Source organism: Ranitomeya imitator, chromosome 3, assembly GCF_032444005.1.
Source record: "Ranitomeya imitator isolate aRanImi1 chromosome 3, aRanImi1.pri, whole genome shotgun sequence".
Classification (NCBI taxonomy): Eukaryota; Metazoa; Chordata; class Amphibia; order Anura; family Dendrobatidae; genus Ranitomeya; species Ranitomeya imitator.
This window is the reverse complement of record NC_091284.1, coordinates 716,963,889-716,978,657: the sequence shown is the minus strand read 5'-3', so window position 1 is coordinate 716,978,657 and position 14,769 is coordinate 716,963,889. Positions and strand designations below refer to the sequence as shown.

The 14,769-nt window shown below is 43.1% G+C and overlaps 1 protein-coding gene across 1 annotated transcript in view; it reads left to right on the top strand.

The window, feature by feature from the left end:
* NCKAP1L (NCK associated protein 1 like) overlaps positions 1-14,769 on the top strand; it is a 397,914-nt gene that overhangs the window by 151,270 nt on the left and 231,875 nt on the right. The window contains exons 20-21 of the mRNA XM_069758709.1: positions 11,003-11,134; positions 13,021-13,239. Of these exons, the coding sequence (XP_069614810.1) occupies positions 11,003-11,134; positions 13,021-13,239 (351 nt within the window). The remainder of the gene's footprint in view (positions 1-11,002; positions 11,135-13,020; positions 13,240-14,769) is intronic.

The window sequence follows — 14,769 nt, the reverse complement described above, 5'->3', positions numbered from 1 at the left end:
TAATCAGTGTGCCTCTGACGCCGGGTCAGCTTGTGTTAACAGGCTATTAAATAACCGTTAATCAGCAAACATGTAGCTGATCAGCGTTCATTTTTATGCCGGCAGTCAACCATTATACATGAACCCTTAGTCGTGAAACAATGATCATTAAAAAACTAGGCAGTGACTTATAGGATAGGTACCATTACTGGAAGGCACTAGTGATTTAGCTTTTTTTTATAGAATAGAGCTAATTTGCAAAGCCCGTAAAAATAAGCAAAGTAGGCAACTTCTGAATGACTGCAAATAATGAGACTGTGTCTGTGCTTGAGACAGGAGATAACATCTGTTAGTACCTGGTTAATATTCCTAGCGAAGTTGCAAAGCTTAGATCAGGTTCTGCTCTTTCGGTCCTTTGCGGGAAAAGCCCCCAACAAATATTGTTGCGTTAACTTTTCATTGTACAGAGAATAACATTGAATTTGGTATAATCACAATGCTCGTTTAACTACTTGACAACCTTATTACAGTGGCACTTCAGAATAAGATAGCGGAGCATGGAGGAAAGATGTGCTTATCACCGCTGTCATCACCGTCATAGCCCTATCACAGTGTTCACAGCCAGGCTGACAGTAATAGGCTGAGTTTACACCCACATAATCTGAAACATTGGTCTGATTTGTCAGAGATCTAATGTTTGTCTGAGTTAAGGTGCATTTACACTGCACGATTATTGGGAAGGAGTGTTCCTTGGGGAGCTTGTTCGCTGCCGATCAACAAGTCAAATGCAAATGAGACAGATTTCAATCAGATGAAATGGGCATTTATGTACCCCAATTTGGTTCTGACTGGACAAAAATTGGTCAGATATCTGTATATATTAAAGCATTCTATGAAGCTTGGTTACTCTAACTTGGAATTTTGTTACAGTAGATATTATTATTATACATTTTTAAAGCGCCATTTATTCCATGGTGCTTTACATGTGAAAAGGGGCAAATATAGACAAATACAATAAATATGGGTGAAAAAGAAGGCACTAACAGGTACAGAAAGAGGGAGGACTCTGCCCGCGAGGGCTCACAGTCTGCAGGGGATGGGTGAGGATTCACTCGGAGAAGGTAGAGCTAGTTGTGTGGCAGTTCAGTAGGTTGAGGTTCACTGCAGGCTGTAGGCTTGTCAGAAGATGTGAGTCTTCAGGTTCTTTTTGAAGGTTTCTATGGTAGGCGAGAGTCGGATGTGTTGAGGTAGAGAGTTCCAGAGTATGGGGGAAACACGGGAGAAGTCTTGGATGCGGTTGTGGGAAGAAGAGTTAAGAGGGGAGTAGAGAAGGAGATCTTGTGAGGATCGAAGGTTGCGTGTAGAGAAGTACTGGGAGACCATGTCACAGATGTATGGAGGAGACTGGATGTGGATGGCTTTGTATGTCATAGTAAGGATTTTGAACTGGAGTCTCTGGACGATAGGAAGCCAGTGAAGGGCTTGGCATAGGGGAGAGGCTGGGGAGTAGTGGGAGAACAGGTAAATTAGTCAGACAGCAGAGTGTAGGATGGATTGGAGTGGTGCCAGAGTGCTAGAGGGGAGGTCAGAGAGTAGGAGGTTGCAGTAGTCAAGGCGGGAGATGATAAGGGCATGCACTAGTGTTTTTGTGGTTTCATGGTCAAGGAGAGTGCGGATCTGGGAAATATTTTTGAGTTTGAGATGACAGGAGGAGGCAAGGGCTTGGTTATGTGGCTTGACAGAGAGAGGGCAGAGTTGAGGATCACCCCGAGGCACCGAGCATGCAGGACTGGGGAAAGTGAGCTGCCATTGACCTTCATAGATAGGTCTAGTGGAGGGGTAGAGTGAGATGGGGAAAGATGATTTCTGTTTTGTCCATGTTCAGTTTTAGAAAGCGAGCAGAAAAGAAGGCTGAGATAGCAGACAGACAGTGTGGGATTTTGTTGAGTAAGGAGGTGAGGTCAGATCCGGATAGGTAGATCTGCATGTCATCGACGTAGAGATGATACTGCAAACCGTGGGATTCTATGAGCTGCCCCAGGCCAAGGGTGTAGATAGAAAAGTGTAGGTTCTAGAACTGAGCCTTGAGGGACACCGATAGACAAGGAGCGAGGTGAGGAGGTGGTGTGGGAGAGGGAGACACTGAAAGTTTGCTCTGTTAGACATGAGGAGATCCAGGATAGGGCCAAGTCTGTGATGCCAAGAGATGATAGAATCTGTAGCAGGAGGGAATGGTCCACAGTGTCAAAGGCAGAAGACAGGTCCAGGAGGACAGAGTAGTGTCGCTTGTTCTTGGCAGATGGTAGGTCATTGGTGACTTTCGTTAGGGCAGTTTCAGTTGAGTGATGGGGTCGGAAGCCAGATTATAACTGTCCCAAAAGGAGCAGGAGGAGAGGTGGTTGGACAGTTCAAGATGGACATGCTGTTCAAGTAGTTTTGAGGGATAAGGGAGAAGAGATATTGGGCAATAGCTAGACACAGAGGATGGGTCAAGGGAGGGCTTTTTGAGGATGGGTGTGATCTTGGCATGTTTAAAGGATGAGGGGAAGACACCAGTTGTGAGTGAGAGGTTGAGGAGGTGTGTTAGGGTTGGGATGAAGACTGTGGTGAGGTTAGGGATGAGGTGGGACAGGAGCAGATCAAGCGTGCAAGTGGTGAGATGTGATCTTGGCAGGAGGGTGGAGAGCTGATCTTCTGCCATGGTGGAGAAGCTGGTTTTGGAGGAACAGGGTTAAGCAACTAAGAGGGGCATTGGGCGCTGCAGGCCAAAGCTTTCTCTGATCATATCAATCTTCTGTTTAAAGAAAGAGGCAAAGTCTTCAGCAGAAATGAGAGGGAAGGGAAAGAGGTTCTGGGGGACGGAGTAGAGAATGGAAAGTGTTGAAAAGCTGTTAAGGGTTGTGAGACAGGGAGGATATGAGAGATGAGAAATAAGTTTGTTTTGCAGCAGTGAGCATGGACTTGAAGCTGGCAAGGGACTTCTTGTATGCGATGAAGTGCTCGGCAGAGTGGGATCTCTTCCATCTCCGCTCAGTGACCCTGGAAACCCGTCTCAGTTCTTTGCTCAGGCTTGTCAGCCAGGGCTGTCTGTCGATTGTTTGAGTTTTGCTATGCATGAGGGAGGTGGCCAAATTGAGTGTTGCTGTTATTATGGTGTTATAAAAAGTGACAGCAGAATCTGTGTCATGAAGGGAAGCTACTGTATGTCTGTAAGAGGGAGAAGGGACTCAGAGAGTGAATGTAAATTGAGGTGTATGAGATTTCTGAGAGGGTAAGTGAGTTTGTGGAGTGGGGGTTGCACACTAGGAGAGGACAGTGAAGAGAATGTCAGTAGGTTGTGGTCAGACAGGGGGAGGGGTGAGTTAGTGAGATTAGTAAGGGAACAGAAGCAGGTAAAGATAAGATCTAGCGTGTCACCATCTTTCTGAGTGACTGCAGAAGGAGGCAGTAAGCGATAAAAGTTTAGAGGCAGCTGAGGTGGAAGTGTCAATGGGGATATTGAAGTCACCCATGATGATAGTGGAGATGTTAGCAGAGAGGAAATGAAGTATCCAGATGGCAAAGTGGTCGAGAAAGGCGGAGATGGCTAGTTCTCGGGGCCGGTAGATGACAGCCAGCTGGAGGAGGAATAGATGTGAACGGAGTGCACCTCAAACGAAGGAAGAGTAGCGGAGGGTGGTAGTGGGATTGGAGTAAAGGAGCAGGTGGTGGACAGGAGCAAGCCAACTCCTCCACCACATTTGGTGGTAAGGCGAGGGGTGTGAGAGAGGTGGAATCCGCCATAGGAAAGTGCAGCCGGAGAGGCTGAGTGAGAGGGGTGAGCCAGGTTTCAGTGATGCCGAGGAAGGAGAGTTAGTTGGTGATGAGGAGGTCATAAATAAATGGCAGTTTGTTGCACACGGAGCATGCGTTCCATAGGGCTCCAGGTAGGGGGACCGGGTAGTGGGGGATGGATGAATGAGTATGAGGTTATCATGATTGAGAAAATGTGTAGAGGATCGTGGCAGGGGATTAGAAATGCGTGTGGGAATCTGTTGTGGAGGGCCAGGATTAGGGGATACATCGCCAGTAATGAGGAGTAGCAGACAGCGCATTAGATGGTGGGAGCAGGATAGGACATGATGCGGCCGTGTGTGTCTGGAGAAAGAGGATTGTATGTGGATGAACAGCTGTGAGGAGAAATTGAGATGGCTGGGGAGGATGGAGGGTGAAATTACTAGTTCCTTACTAGGTGGGGGGATTACAGGAGGTAGGGAAAAATAGAGTAGTATAGGTGTGAAAGAGAAAAGAAATCAAAACATTGCAGTGGTTTGATATTCCATTACCTTACAGTCAAATTCCAATTCAAGTCTAATTCAAAGTATGGTAAAGTATAGTAATTAGAAATCTGTAATTTGAAAGATACATGAATCAGACTAAAGTCTTAATCAGACTCCTGGGTCTGAATGTATCCCTAGCTAAGGGCAATCAGATAAATGAGGAGGTGGGTGGGTATGGCGAGACCAGATGTAGAGAGTTAAGCAAAGGTCATAAAGAGAGGGAGGGGTTGGAGTGACCGCTCAAAGATATGCCAGAATAACATAATGAGAGACATGAAACAGGTCGTGGAAGCAAGATAATAGGTAAGAAGCATAACAGAAAATGATTATATGCACTGCACATAGACACTCAGATGCCAGGGAAAGCATAGAAAATCAATGCAATATACAGAGACATTCAGGATCCAGGTAGAGTTGGGGAAAGTCAGCAGTGCATACCATAGAAAATCAATGCAATATACAGAGACATTCAAGATCCAGGGAGAGTTTGGGAAAGTCAGTGTATATCATAGAAAATCAATGCAATATACAGAGACATTAAGGATCCAGGGAAAGTTGGGGAAAGTCAGTGCATACCATAGAAAATCAATGCAATATACAGAGACATTCAGGATCCAGGGAGAATTGGGGAATGTCAGTGCATACCATAGAAAATCAAAGCAATATACAGAGACATTCAGGATCCAGGGAGAGTTGGGGAAAGTCAGTGCATACCATAGAAAAGCAATGCCATATACAGAGACATTCAAGATCCAGGGAGAGTTGGGGAAAGTCAGTGCATACCATAGAAAAGCAATGCAATATACAGAGACATTCAAGATCCAGGGAGAGTTGGGGAAAGTCAGTGCATACCATAGAAAATAAATGCAATATACAGAGACATTCAGGATCCAGGGAGAGTTGGGGAACATCAATGCTTACCTGTGGGAAGAGGAGAACAGCTCGATTAGATGGCACAGATGATGACGATGATGATGATAATATTATAGCAGTGATGAGTGGCTAAATGCATTCTACAATTCAAGTCTAATTCAAAGTATAGTAATTAGAAATCTGTAATTTGAAAGATGGAATTTGAAAGATACATGGATCAGACTAAAGTCTTGATCAAACTCCTGGGTCTGAATATATCCCCAGCTAAGGGCAATCAGGTGTGAATGAGGAATGGGATATAGGGAAGTTCTGAGAGATGTCCCACTCCCAAGTATAAGAAACTGTCCCCTGTAAAAAGAAAATACACATTATAATAAATTTCATATTTCTATACTTTTTCTGACTCTAACTAAAGGTTTAAAGGGGACGTGTTACCAGAAATACTATTAACCTGCAGATGTGGGTTAATAGCGTTATTATGCAGCCTGACGCATGCACATGCAGTCATGGCCAAAAGTATTGACACCCCTGCAATTCAGTCAGAAAATGCTCATTTTCTTCCTGAAAATGATTGCAAACACAAATTATTTGGTTTTATTATCTTCATTTAATTTGTCTTAAATGAAAAAAACACAAAAAGAATTGTCCTAAAGCCAAATTGGATACAATTCCACACCAAGCATAAAAACAGGGTTGGACAAAAGTATTGACACTGTTCGAAAAATCATGTGATGCTTCTCTAATTTGAGTAATTAACAGCACCTGTAACTTACCTGTGGCACCTAACAGGTGTTGGCAATAACTAAATCACACTTGCAGCCAGTTGACATGGATTAAAGTTGACTCAACCTCTGTCCTGTGTCCTTGTGTGTACCACATTGAGCATGGAGAAAAGAAAGAAGACCAAAGAACTGTCTGAGGACTTGAGAAACCAAATTGTGAGGAAGCATGAGCAATCTCAAGGCTACAAGTCCATCTCCAAAGACCTGAATGTTCCTGTGTCTACCGTGCGCAGTGTCATCAAGAAGTTTAAAGCCCATGGCACTGTGGCTAACCTCCCTAGATGTGGACAGAAATGAAAAATTGACAAGAGATTTCAACGCAAGATTGTGCGGATGTTGGATAAAGAACCTCAACTAACATCCAAACAAGTTCAAGCTGCCCTGCAGTCCGAGGGTACAACAGTGTCAACCCGTACTATCCGTCGGCGTCTGAATGAAAAGGGACTGTATGGTAGGAGACCCAGGAAGACCCCACTTCTTACCCCAAGACATAAAAAAGCCAGGCTGGTGTTTGCCAAAACTTACCTAAAAAAGCCTAAAACGTTTTGGAAGAAGATTCTCTTGGCAGATGAGACAAAAGTAGAGCTTTTTGGGCAAAGGCACCAACATAGAGTTTACAGGAGAAAAAAAGAGGCATTAAAAGAAAAGAACACGGTCCCTACAGTCAAACATGGCGGAGGTTCCCTGATGTTTTGGGGTTGCTTTGCTGCCTCTGGCACTGTACTGCTTGACCGTGTGCATGGCATTATGAAGTCTGAAGACTACCAACAAATTTTGCAGCATAATGTAGGGCCCAGTGTGAGAAAGCTGGGTCTCCCTCAGAGGTCATGGGTCTTCCAGCAGGACAATGACCCAAAACACAATTCAAAAAGCACTAGAAAATGGTTTGAGAGAAAGCACTAGAGACTTCTAAGGTGGCCAGCAATGAGTCCAGACCTGAATCCCATAGAACACCTGTGGAGAGATCTAAAAATGGCAGTTTGCAGAAGGCACACTTCAAATATCAGGGACCTGGAGCAGATTGCCAAAGAAGAATGGTCTAAAATTCCAGCAGAGCATTGTAAGAAACTCATTGATGGTTACCGGAAGCGGTTGGTCGCAGTTATTATGGCTAAAGGTCGTGCAACCAAGTATTAGGCTGAAGGTGCCAATACTTTTGTCTGTCCCATTTTTGGAGTTTTGTGTGAAATGATCAATGTTTTGCTTTTTGCTTCATTCTCTTTTGTGCTTTTTCATTTAAGACAAATTAAATGAAGATAATAATACGAAATAATTTGTGTTTGTAATCATTTTCAGGAAGAAAATGAGTATTATCTGACAGAATTGCAGGGGTGTCAATACTTTTGACCATGACTGTAGCCAAATGCAATGGGGAGAAAATAAACTTCATTCACCCCGGTAGCATTTTGTTCCATCATGGGGGCATCGGCAGCACTGGTTTGACGGCTGTAACCACGCTCCTTGCCCTGACTGACAGCGGCCCTAATGCAGAACCAGTGTCAGTCAGTGCCGGAGGAGCAGTTACAGCTGCAGCTCTGTATACTCAGCGGTGATAGAACCAACGCTGGCGCCGCCCCCATGACAGAAACTGAATACTGCCGGGGAGAATAAAGGTAATTTTCTCCCTGCTGCATTTGGCTAATTGCAGGCGCTGGGCAGGTTAATAACGCTATTAGCCTGCAGATTAACCCTATATCTGAAGGTAAATAGCGTTATTTCTGGTGACAGATTCCCTTTATGTTTCGGGTTAGAGGCAGGGTATAGAGTAAAGATAAATAAAGTCATAGAAAATGTTCTGATTAACAAATATATGCAGGAGGAAGGGGTTAATTTTCATTTACACAAACTGGAACATTTTTGTATGTGAAATTTGGAAACTTAATGGATATGTGTCAACACATTTGACCTATCTAGGAAAACTACCCTTCATCTACATACTGTATATAATCGCCAGTTGGACTTCCAGCCGCTGTCCCCGAATCATATAAGGCACCGCGACAGTATCACTTATGCAGGCACAGTTCGTGGCCGCAAGGCCACGAACTGCGCCTGTGCAAGTGACATACACGTCTCTGCTATTTCCTCGCAGGCGCAGTAACAGCCACAATTGCACGCTCTAATATACAAATATTAATTTCACCGCATTCCCGATTGTATAGCATCAGGCCTATTTCTAGTGTAAAATAATCTCTGGAGGCAGAGTTATCTCCAGGCATCCTCCACCCCAGAGCCTGGAAGAGGTAATTTATATAACGTGATAAAAGGTGATTTCTCAGCAACCAGGCATCTGATATGAGGCACACAGGGAGGACTGTTTTCAGCAGTCTATAGCCTGAGCGCCCATATTAAGAGTTTAGGCTACTTTCACACATCAGGCTTTTTGTTTCAGGCACAATCTGGCAATTTTTGAAAAAAAATGATCTTTTTTTTTTTTTACGCCGGATCCGTTTTTTTTTTTTTCCATAGAGTTCTATTAGCGCCGGATTGTGCCTGATGGCCAGATGTTTCATTGATTTTCTGCCTTGATTCGTTCAAATAGTCGTTTCCAGCGGACGGAGAAAACGTCCTCTGCAACTTTTTTTGTCCGGCGCAATAAACCGCACTGTGACAGAATCGGCCAAAAACACATGAAACGGAGGTGTGAAACAATAATCTGGCGTCTGGATCAGGTTTTCACAGCATTTTCCATGCAAATCATGGAGATTTTCCATTCCGTTCTGGGGTCTCTCTCTCTCTGTCTCTCTCTGTCTCTCTCATCCCTGAAACCAGGAAGTCAAAAATATCCATGCGCATTAAAGAAGACCGGATCCACCTAAAAAACGGCCCTTGGAAAAATTGAAATATCTCAGAATCTATTTAACGGCAGACCCTTCCTCCCTTTACAAATATAATTACACCCCCCCTCTTAGCTAACCTACAAATGGATTTAAAGAAGTACGACCTACCATATTTATCCTGGATAGGAAGGTTCAACGTCATAAAATCTTATTTTTTTCCAAAGATTTTTTACATCATGAACATGGTTCCTATAACTCTCCCTAACTCTTTTTTCCTCTCGGTTAACCAATTGGTTTTTCAATTTGTGTGGAAACACAAAAAAGCTAGACTTCCTCTAAAAATTCTCTCTCTGCCCAGAGGCAGGGGTGGTCTCGGCCTGCCTGACTTTTGCACTTATCACAAAGCAATCCACCTTGCCAGATGGATAAACTTATTAAAACCTAACCCGGATAATCTAAACACACAACTTGAACTATCTCTGATGGGGAAAGAGGCCGACCTTTACCTCTGGACACCTGCTACCCCCCAAAACAAAAACTATACGACATAACCCATAACACGTTATCTATTAGACGTGCCCTTATCCCAAACTGTCATCCATGCTGCTTTTTTCTTGATAATATTCCACTCAAAGTCATCCCCTGGCTAACGGACCCTAACTATCAAGACGCTTTTGGACTTTGGGAATCCCTGCCTAATGTCACAATCTCTCAATTTCTGTCCAAACAGATTCCTTGCATCGACAATTGGCCGACCAATGCTGCAAAACAACCCTCTAACTTCCTTCAGAAGAGCCATATACACCACATCATGTCAAAATTCAAATCAGTTGAGAGACAATCCCCTGATTGGCTCTGGCTTGAATTTTTGGTTAGACTGAAATCGCCAATTACTAGACTGGTCTCTAAATTATATGCAAACCTCCTCAAAACCCCAAACCAATTTAAACCTCTGTATCTTTCTTCTTGGGAGTTGGAGTTAAAGATTACATTATCCCCCCAAGAATCTCAACAGGTACTTGCTAACTCTCACGGGTTTTCTAGATGTATCTTACTACAAGAAAACGCGTTCAAAATTCTCTCTAGGGGGTACAGAACCCCTGAGCGATTGTTCCACTTAGGGCTAATGGATTTCCCACTGTGTTGGAGATGCTCACAATCCATAGGTACCTTATTACATATTTTTTGACTTTGCCCAGGATTATTACAATTCTGGACTGACATAAAAAAATCTTCACATAGTATAGGTCTAATGATGCAAGATCTTACTCCCCAAGATGTATTACTTTCCCTTCCCTCACCTACTTTTAATCCAGGGAAACACGAGTTGCTCCCCATCTTATTGGCAGCCGCTAAACACCTGATTTCTACACATTGGAGGCAACCAACTCCGCCCACGCTGAAAGAATGGACTCTTAAGGTTTATTACCTGTACCGCTTAGAAGAACTCTCTAGTTGGGAAACACGCACCCATGAAAAATTTCAAACCTCTTGGCTTCCCTGGATTAAATTTTCATCCCCTCCTACTGGGCTTGGATGATCTTCCCTCTGACACACATCTTCGCCTCTGTCGGAGTACTTGCTTGACTTCTGCTTCCCCCCTCTCCCCCGCAGACCCCATGAGTGCGATGCCGTGGCCATACCCATCACCTTGCTGTCCAGCCGTTTGGCCTGATTAGCCACCTATATGAGCCTCATATCCTTCCTCAACCCTCAGCAACAAAAAATTGCCTACTTGAAGCCCTACCGTCACATCTCCTAGCCTTTCTTTTCTTTCTTTGGTAGTTGCTTGAATTTAAGGCTATTTTCTCTAGACCTGAATAAGTTGTTAACGTTATTATACTCACTCGTTTTCTTTCAGCTAAGCTTGTATTGATAACATTTGTTCTCAAGTACATTTTAGTCTCTATCTACTGAATTCAGTACACATTTGAGATTTGTTTGTGAGTTTATGTTTTTTGATATTTGTCTTGTTACTTGAAAACTTAAATAAAGAATTTCAAAGAAAAAAAACAGATCCGGCGCATCAGTTTTTCGCAATTTACGTTGGATCCGTTTTTTTTTTAAAATTAGCCGGATTTAGCCTGAAACAAAAAGCCTGATGTGTGAAAGTAGCCTTAGACTGCTCAAATGTGGTCACAGATTCCCTGTAACTATGTAACTACATAATGCATACGTGTCTTATTATTGATTCTCCGTTCGGGATGGAGCTTCGTTATTTGATTTATAAATAAGTTTGGTTTATCAGTGTAATTTTTTCTTCTTTCTTCAGCATGGACAAACTTCACCTATCACTTTGTGAACTCTGCATGTCTTTAAGTCATATGCAGAAAATCATAATATTTGACCATGTGGTGACTCCAGCGGAGTACCTGAGCTCCAACATAGAGAAGAAATTTAGCCGGTATGTATTAGTGATTATGACATTGCTACATTAATACATTTGCTTAAGGGTAAGTTCACACCTTGCAAATAAAAAGCTGCTTTTCACAGTATCAGCACAAGTTTCAGTAATCTCATGACAACTCTTGCTTTTTTTCCCTGACTGAATTGAAAAACTACTACTCTTTTGAAAAATGCAGCATGTCACTTCTTTAAGTGTTTTTGCAGAATTTTTTCACTATAGTAAGCAATGAGAGTGCAAAAAAATCATGTATTTTTGCTGGGGTTTTTTGTGAATTAAACTACGGTAACTTTTTTAAAACATGTACTGTAGACAAATGACACATATTGGCGGGGGTCACAGGAGCCTTGATTCTCTCTTATGAGAAAATTGGGCAGATTATGTAAATGATCAGAGTTTATTCAGAGTGTCATGTCAGCTTAGTGTGATCCCATTCCCTCGAATGAGCGAAATTAGCACAAATGAGGAGAAGATGGAGAACAACATTTCTCCATTTTTTTCCATTGTGTGAGTCTGCTGAAATCATACTGCACTCAAATGTGAGTGCAGCCCAATGTTTGCCTTTCACCATAGCCCTGAATGGTTGCGTACGATCCAATTTGAGTAGCAACTCGCAGCATGCTGCGATTCATTTCTCATTCCAAATTGGCATGAAAAAAAACTCTGATCAGCACTGCCCCATAAAATAACATTTAGTCCAAGTACTGTCCGCTAAACATCAGGTAGTACTCATATGATTTATAAGGTTGTGTGAGTGAGCCCATAATGGGTACCGTTTGGACGCTGCGCCGACTGCAGCAAAATGCTACATGTTGCGTTCAGCGCAGCTTCCAAACGGCGCATGTGGAGGCATCCGCATACAGCATACATCCCTGCATACCCAAGAAGTAGGCGGAGCGTAGGCACGGTTTCATGGAGGAAGAAGGGAGGAAGTACACTGCCATCCGCAGCCCTCCCGTACGCAAGTATGAAACCAGCCTAAAAGAAACACAGCGCTAGTGAACCTAACACCTGATACATGCTGCACAATTCAGCAATCGGCAGCAAGTGTTAGACACTGACAAAACCCAAGAAAATCAAAACAAAAAAAACCTCAAAATGAACATATACCCTATAGCAAGTAAATAAATAAATAAATAGTGATAGTACATGTACATGTAAATAACAAAGGGTACTTAGTGTACACTATTTTGCTAAAAAAAAGCATGCAAGCCATCCCACCACCACAAGGTGTACCCATTGAGACAATCCTAGTCTTTGATTGGGCAGCATGTATCACCTGACAAATTCACTTATGAACACATAGTGGCCAGTAGCAATTCGATGTGTTGCCAACCATATTCTGCCATTTCCAATGCTGGTGACGTTCTGGTGACACTGCCACCAGGTCTCCCTCTAACTTCCTTCGAATGAAACTGAGATCTGGAGGAAGTGACGGAACTGCAGCTGTTCTGACTTGCTATGGATGTCCGTTTCAACGGAAGGAAATGAGAGTGAAGCAGCTCACTAGCAGCTGCTGATTGGCCACAGGGTGCACGTGACATAACAGTGTCATGCAAACCCTGACAGATCCGGTGTTAACGTCGCTGGAAAGGCTCCGGCATCGGAGGTGAGGGTAGACTGTTTTTATTTATCATGGCGGAATATAGAAATTAAGAAAGGGTTGTCTGAGAAATGGACAAACCTTTTAAGCAGGTTTCTGAATATTTCTAAGCATGCTACAGGCAAGAAAAAATGAAACGGAAAACTGCCAATATCTGAGGAAATGCCACTTTTCCTTAATAAATTATACTGCAAAGTTTCAGATACTTGATCGTGTTACAGATTTATGCCTGAAACATTACACAGAAGTATACATTAAAACATTTAACTAATGTATGTTTTAGAGCCTTAGTTTCATTGGTGAATTGGAAACCAAATACTCGGGAGATCCAGCGTCCTTCCGAAGTTCTGAGTGCGATGCGATCTTTTCTCAACACCTTACAGTCCATTGCCCACGTCGTTAATATTGATATCACCCGGGCTATCCGGAATACCCTCCTGCAACAAACACAGGCAGTGGACGCAAATGGAGAGCAAACCATTACTGCACTTTATACCAACTGGTAAGTGGCATTTTATCGGACACTCAAAGGAGATTTACAAGAGCTGTACAGTAATGTTCTCTTCTTGAGCTGTGATAGATGAAGCCAGATTGTTTAGTGCAGTTCCCTAAACTAAATGTGTCCATCTTAGACATTTTCATCTAATTATCGTACATGCTTTGCTTGGTCAAGCATGTGTTTTAGGTTGGAAAGGGGACTAGCCTACTCAGGGGTGGACACAGACAGCTTGGGGCACCTGTGCAGAAAGTGTGTCTGGGTCCCCCTCTTTTTAAGGCGACAAAGCTACACATATATATATTTATAGCGCCACACGCATATACATGTATATATTACAGTCTCCTTTATTATGTATATTGCCATCCCTTATTATACAGTGACCTCTCTTGTTATGTACAGCACCGTCCCTTACATATTGGATTTTATAGAGCCCTGTTTTTTATTACATACTGTCCTGTCTTCTTAGCTGTATAATGCAATGATGGCTGATGGAGCACGGGAAAGCTTCTTTTCTAAAGTAGGAGCTGATGGACTGATAGTCTGGTCACCGGCTCCTCAATCAGTAGTCATTTTACAGTGGGGCAAAAAAGTATTTAGTCAGTCAGCAATAGTGCAAGTTCCACCACTTAAAAAGATGAGAGGCGTCTGTAATTTACAAATTTACATCATAGGTAGACCTCAACTATGGGAGACAAACTGAGAAAAAAAAATCCAGAAAATCACATTGTCTGTTTTTTTATCATTTTATTTGCATATTATGGTGGAAAATAAGTATTTGGTCAGAAACAAACAATCAAGATTTCTGGCTCTCACAGACCTGTAACTTCTTCTTTAAGAGTCTCCTCTTTCCTCCACTCATTACCTGTAGTAATGGCACCTGTTTAAACTTGTTATCAGTATAAAAAGACACCTGTGCACACCCTCAAACAGTCTGACTCCAAACTCCACTATGGTGAAGACCAAAGAGCTGTCAAAGGACACCAAAAACAAAATTGTAGCCCTGCACCAGGCTGGGAAGACGGAATCTGCAATAGCCAACCAGCTTGGAGTGAAGAAATCAACAGTGGGAGCAATAATTAGAAAATGGAAGACATACAAGACCACTGATAATCTCCCTCGATCCGGGGCTCCACGCAAAATCCCACCCCGTGGGGTCAGAATGATCACAAGAACGGTGAGCAAAAATCCCAGAACCACGCGGGGGGACCTAGTGAATGAACTGCAGAGAGCTGGGACCAATGTAACAAGGCCTACCATAAGTAACACACTACGCCACCATCGACTCAGATCCTGCAGTGCCAGACGTGTCCCACTGCTTAAGCCAGTACATGTCCGGGCCCGTCTGAAGTTTGCTAGAGAGCATTTGGATGATCCAGAGGAGTTTTGGGAGAATGTCCTATGGTCTGATGAAACCAAACTGGAACTGTTTGGTAGAAACACAACTTGTCGTGTTTGGAGGAAAAAGAATACTGAGTTGCATCCATCAAACACCATACCTACTGTAAAGCATGGTGGTGGAAACATCATGCTTTG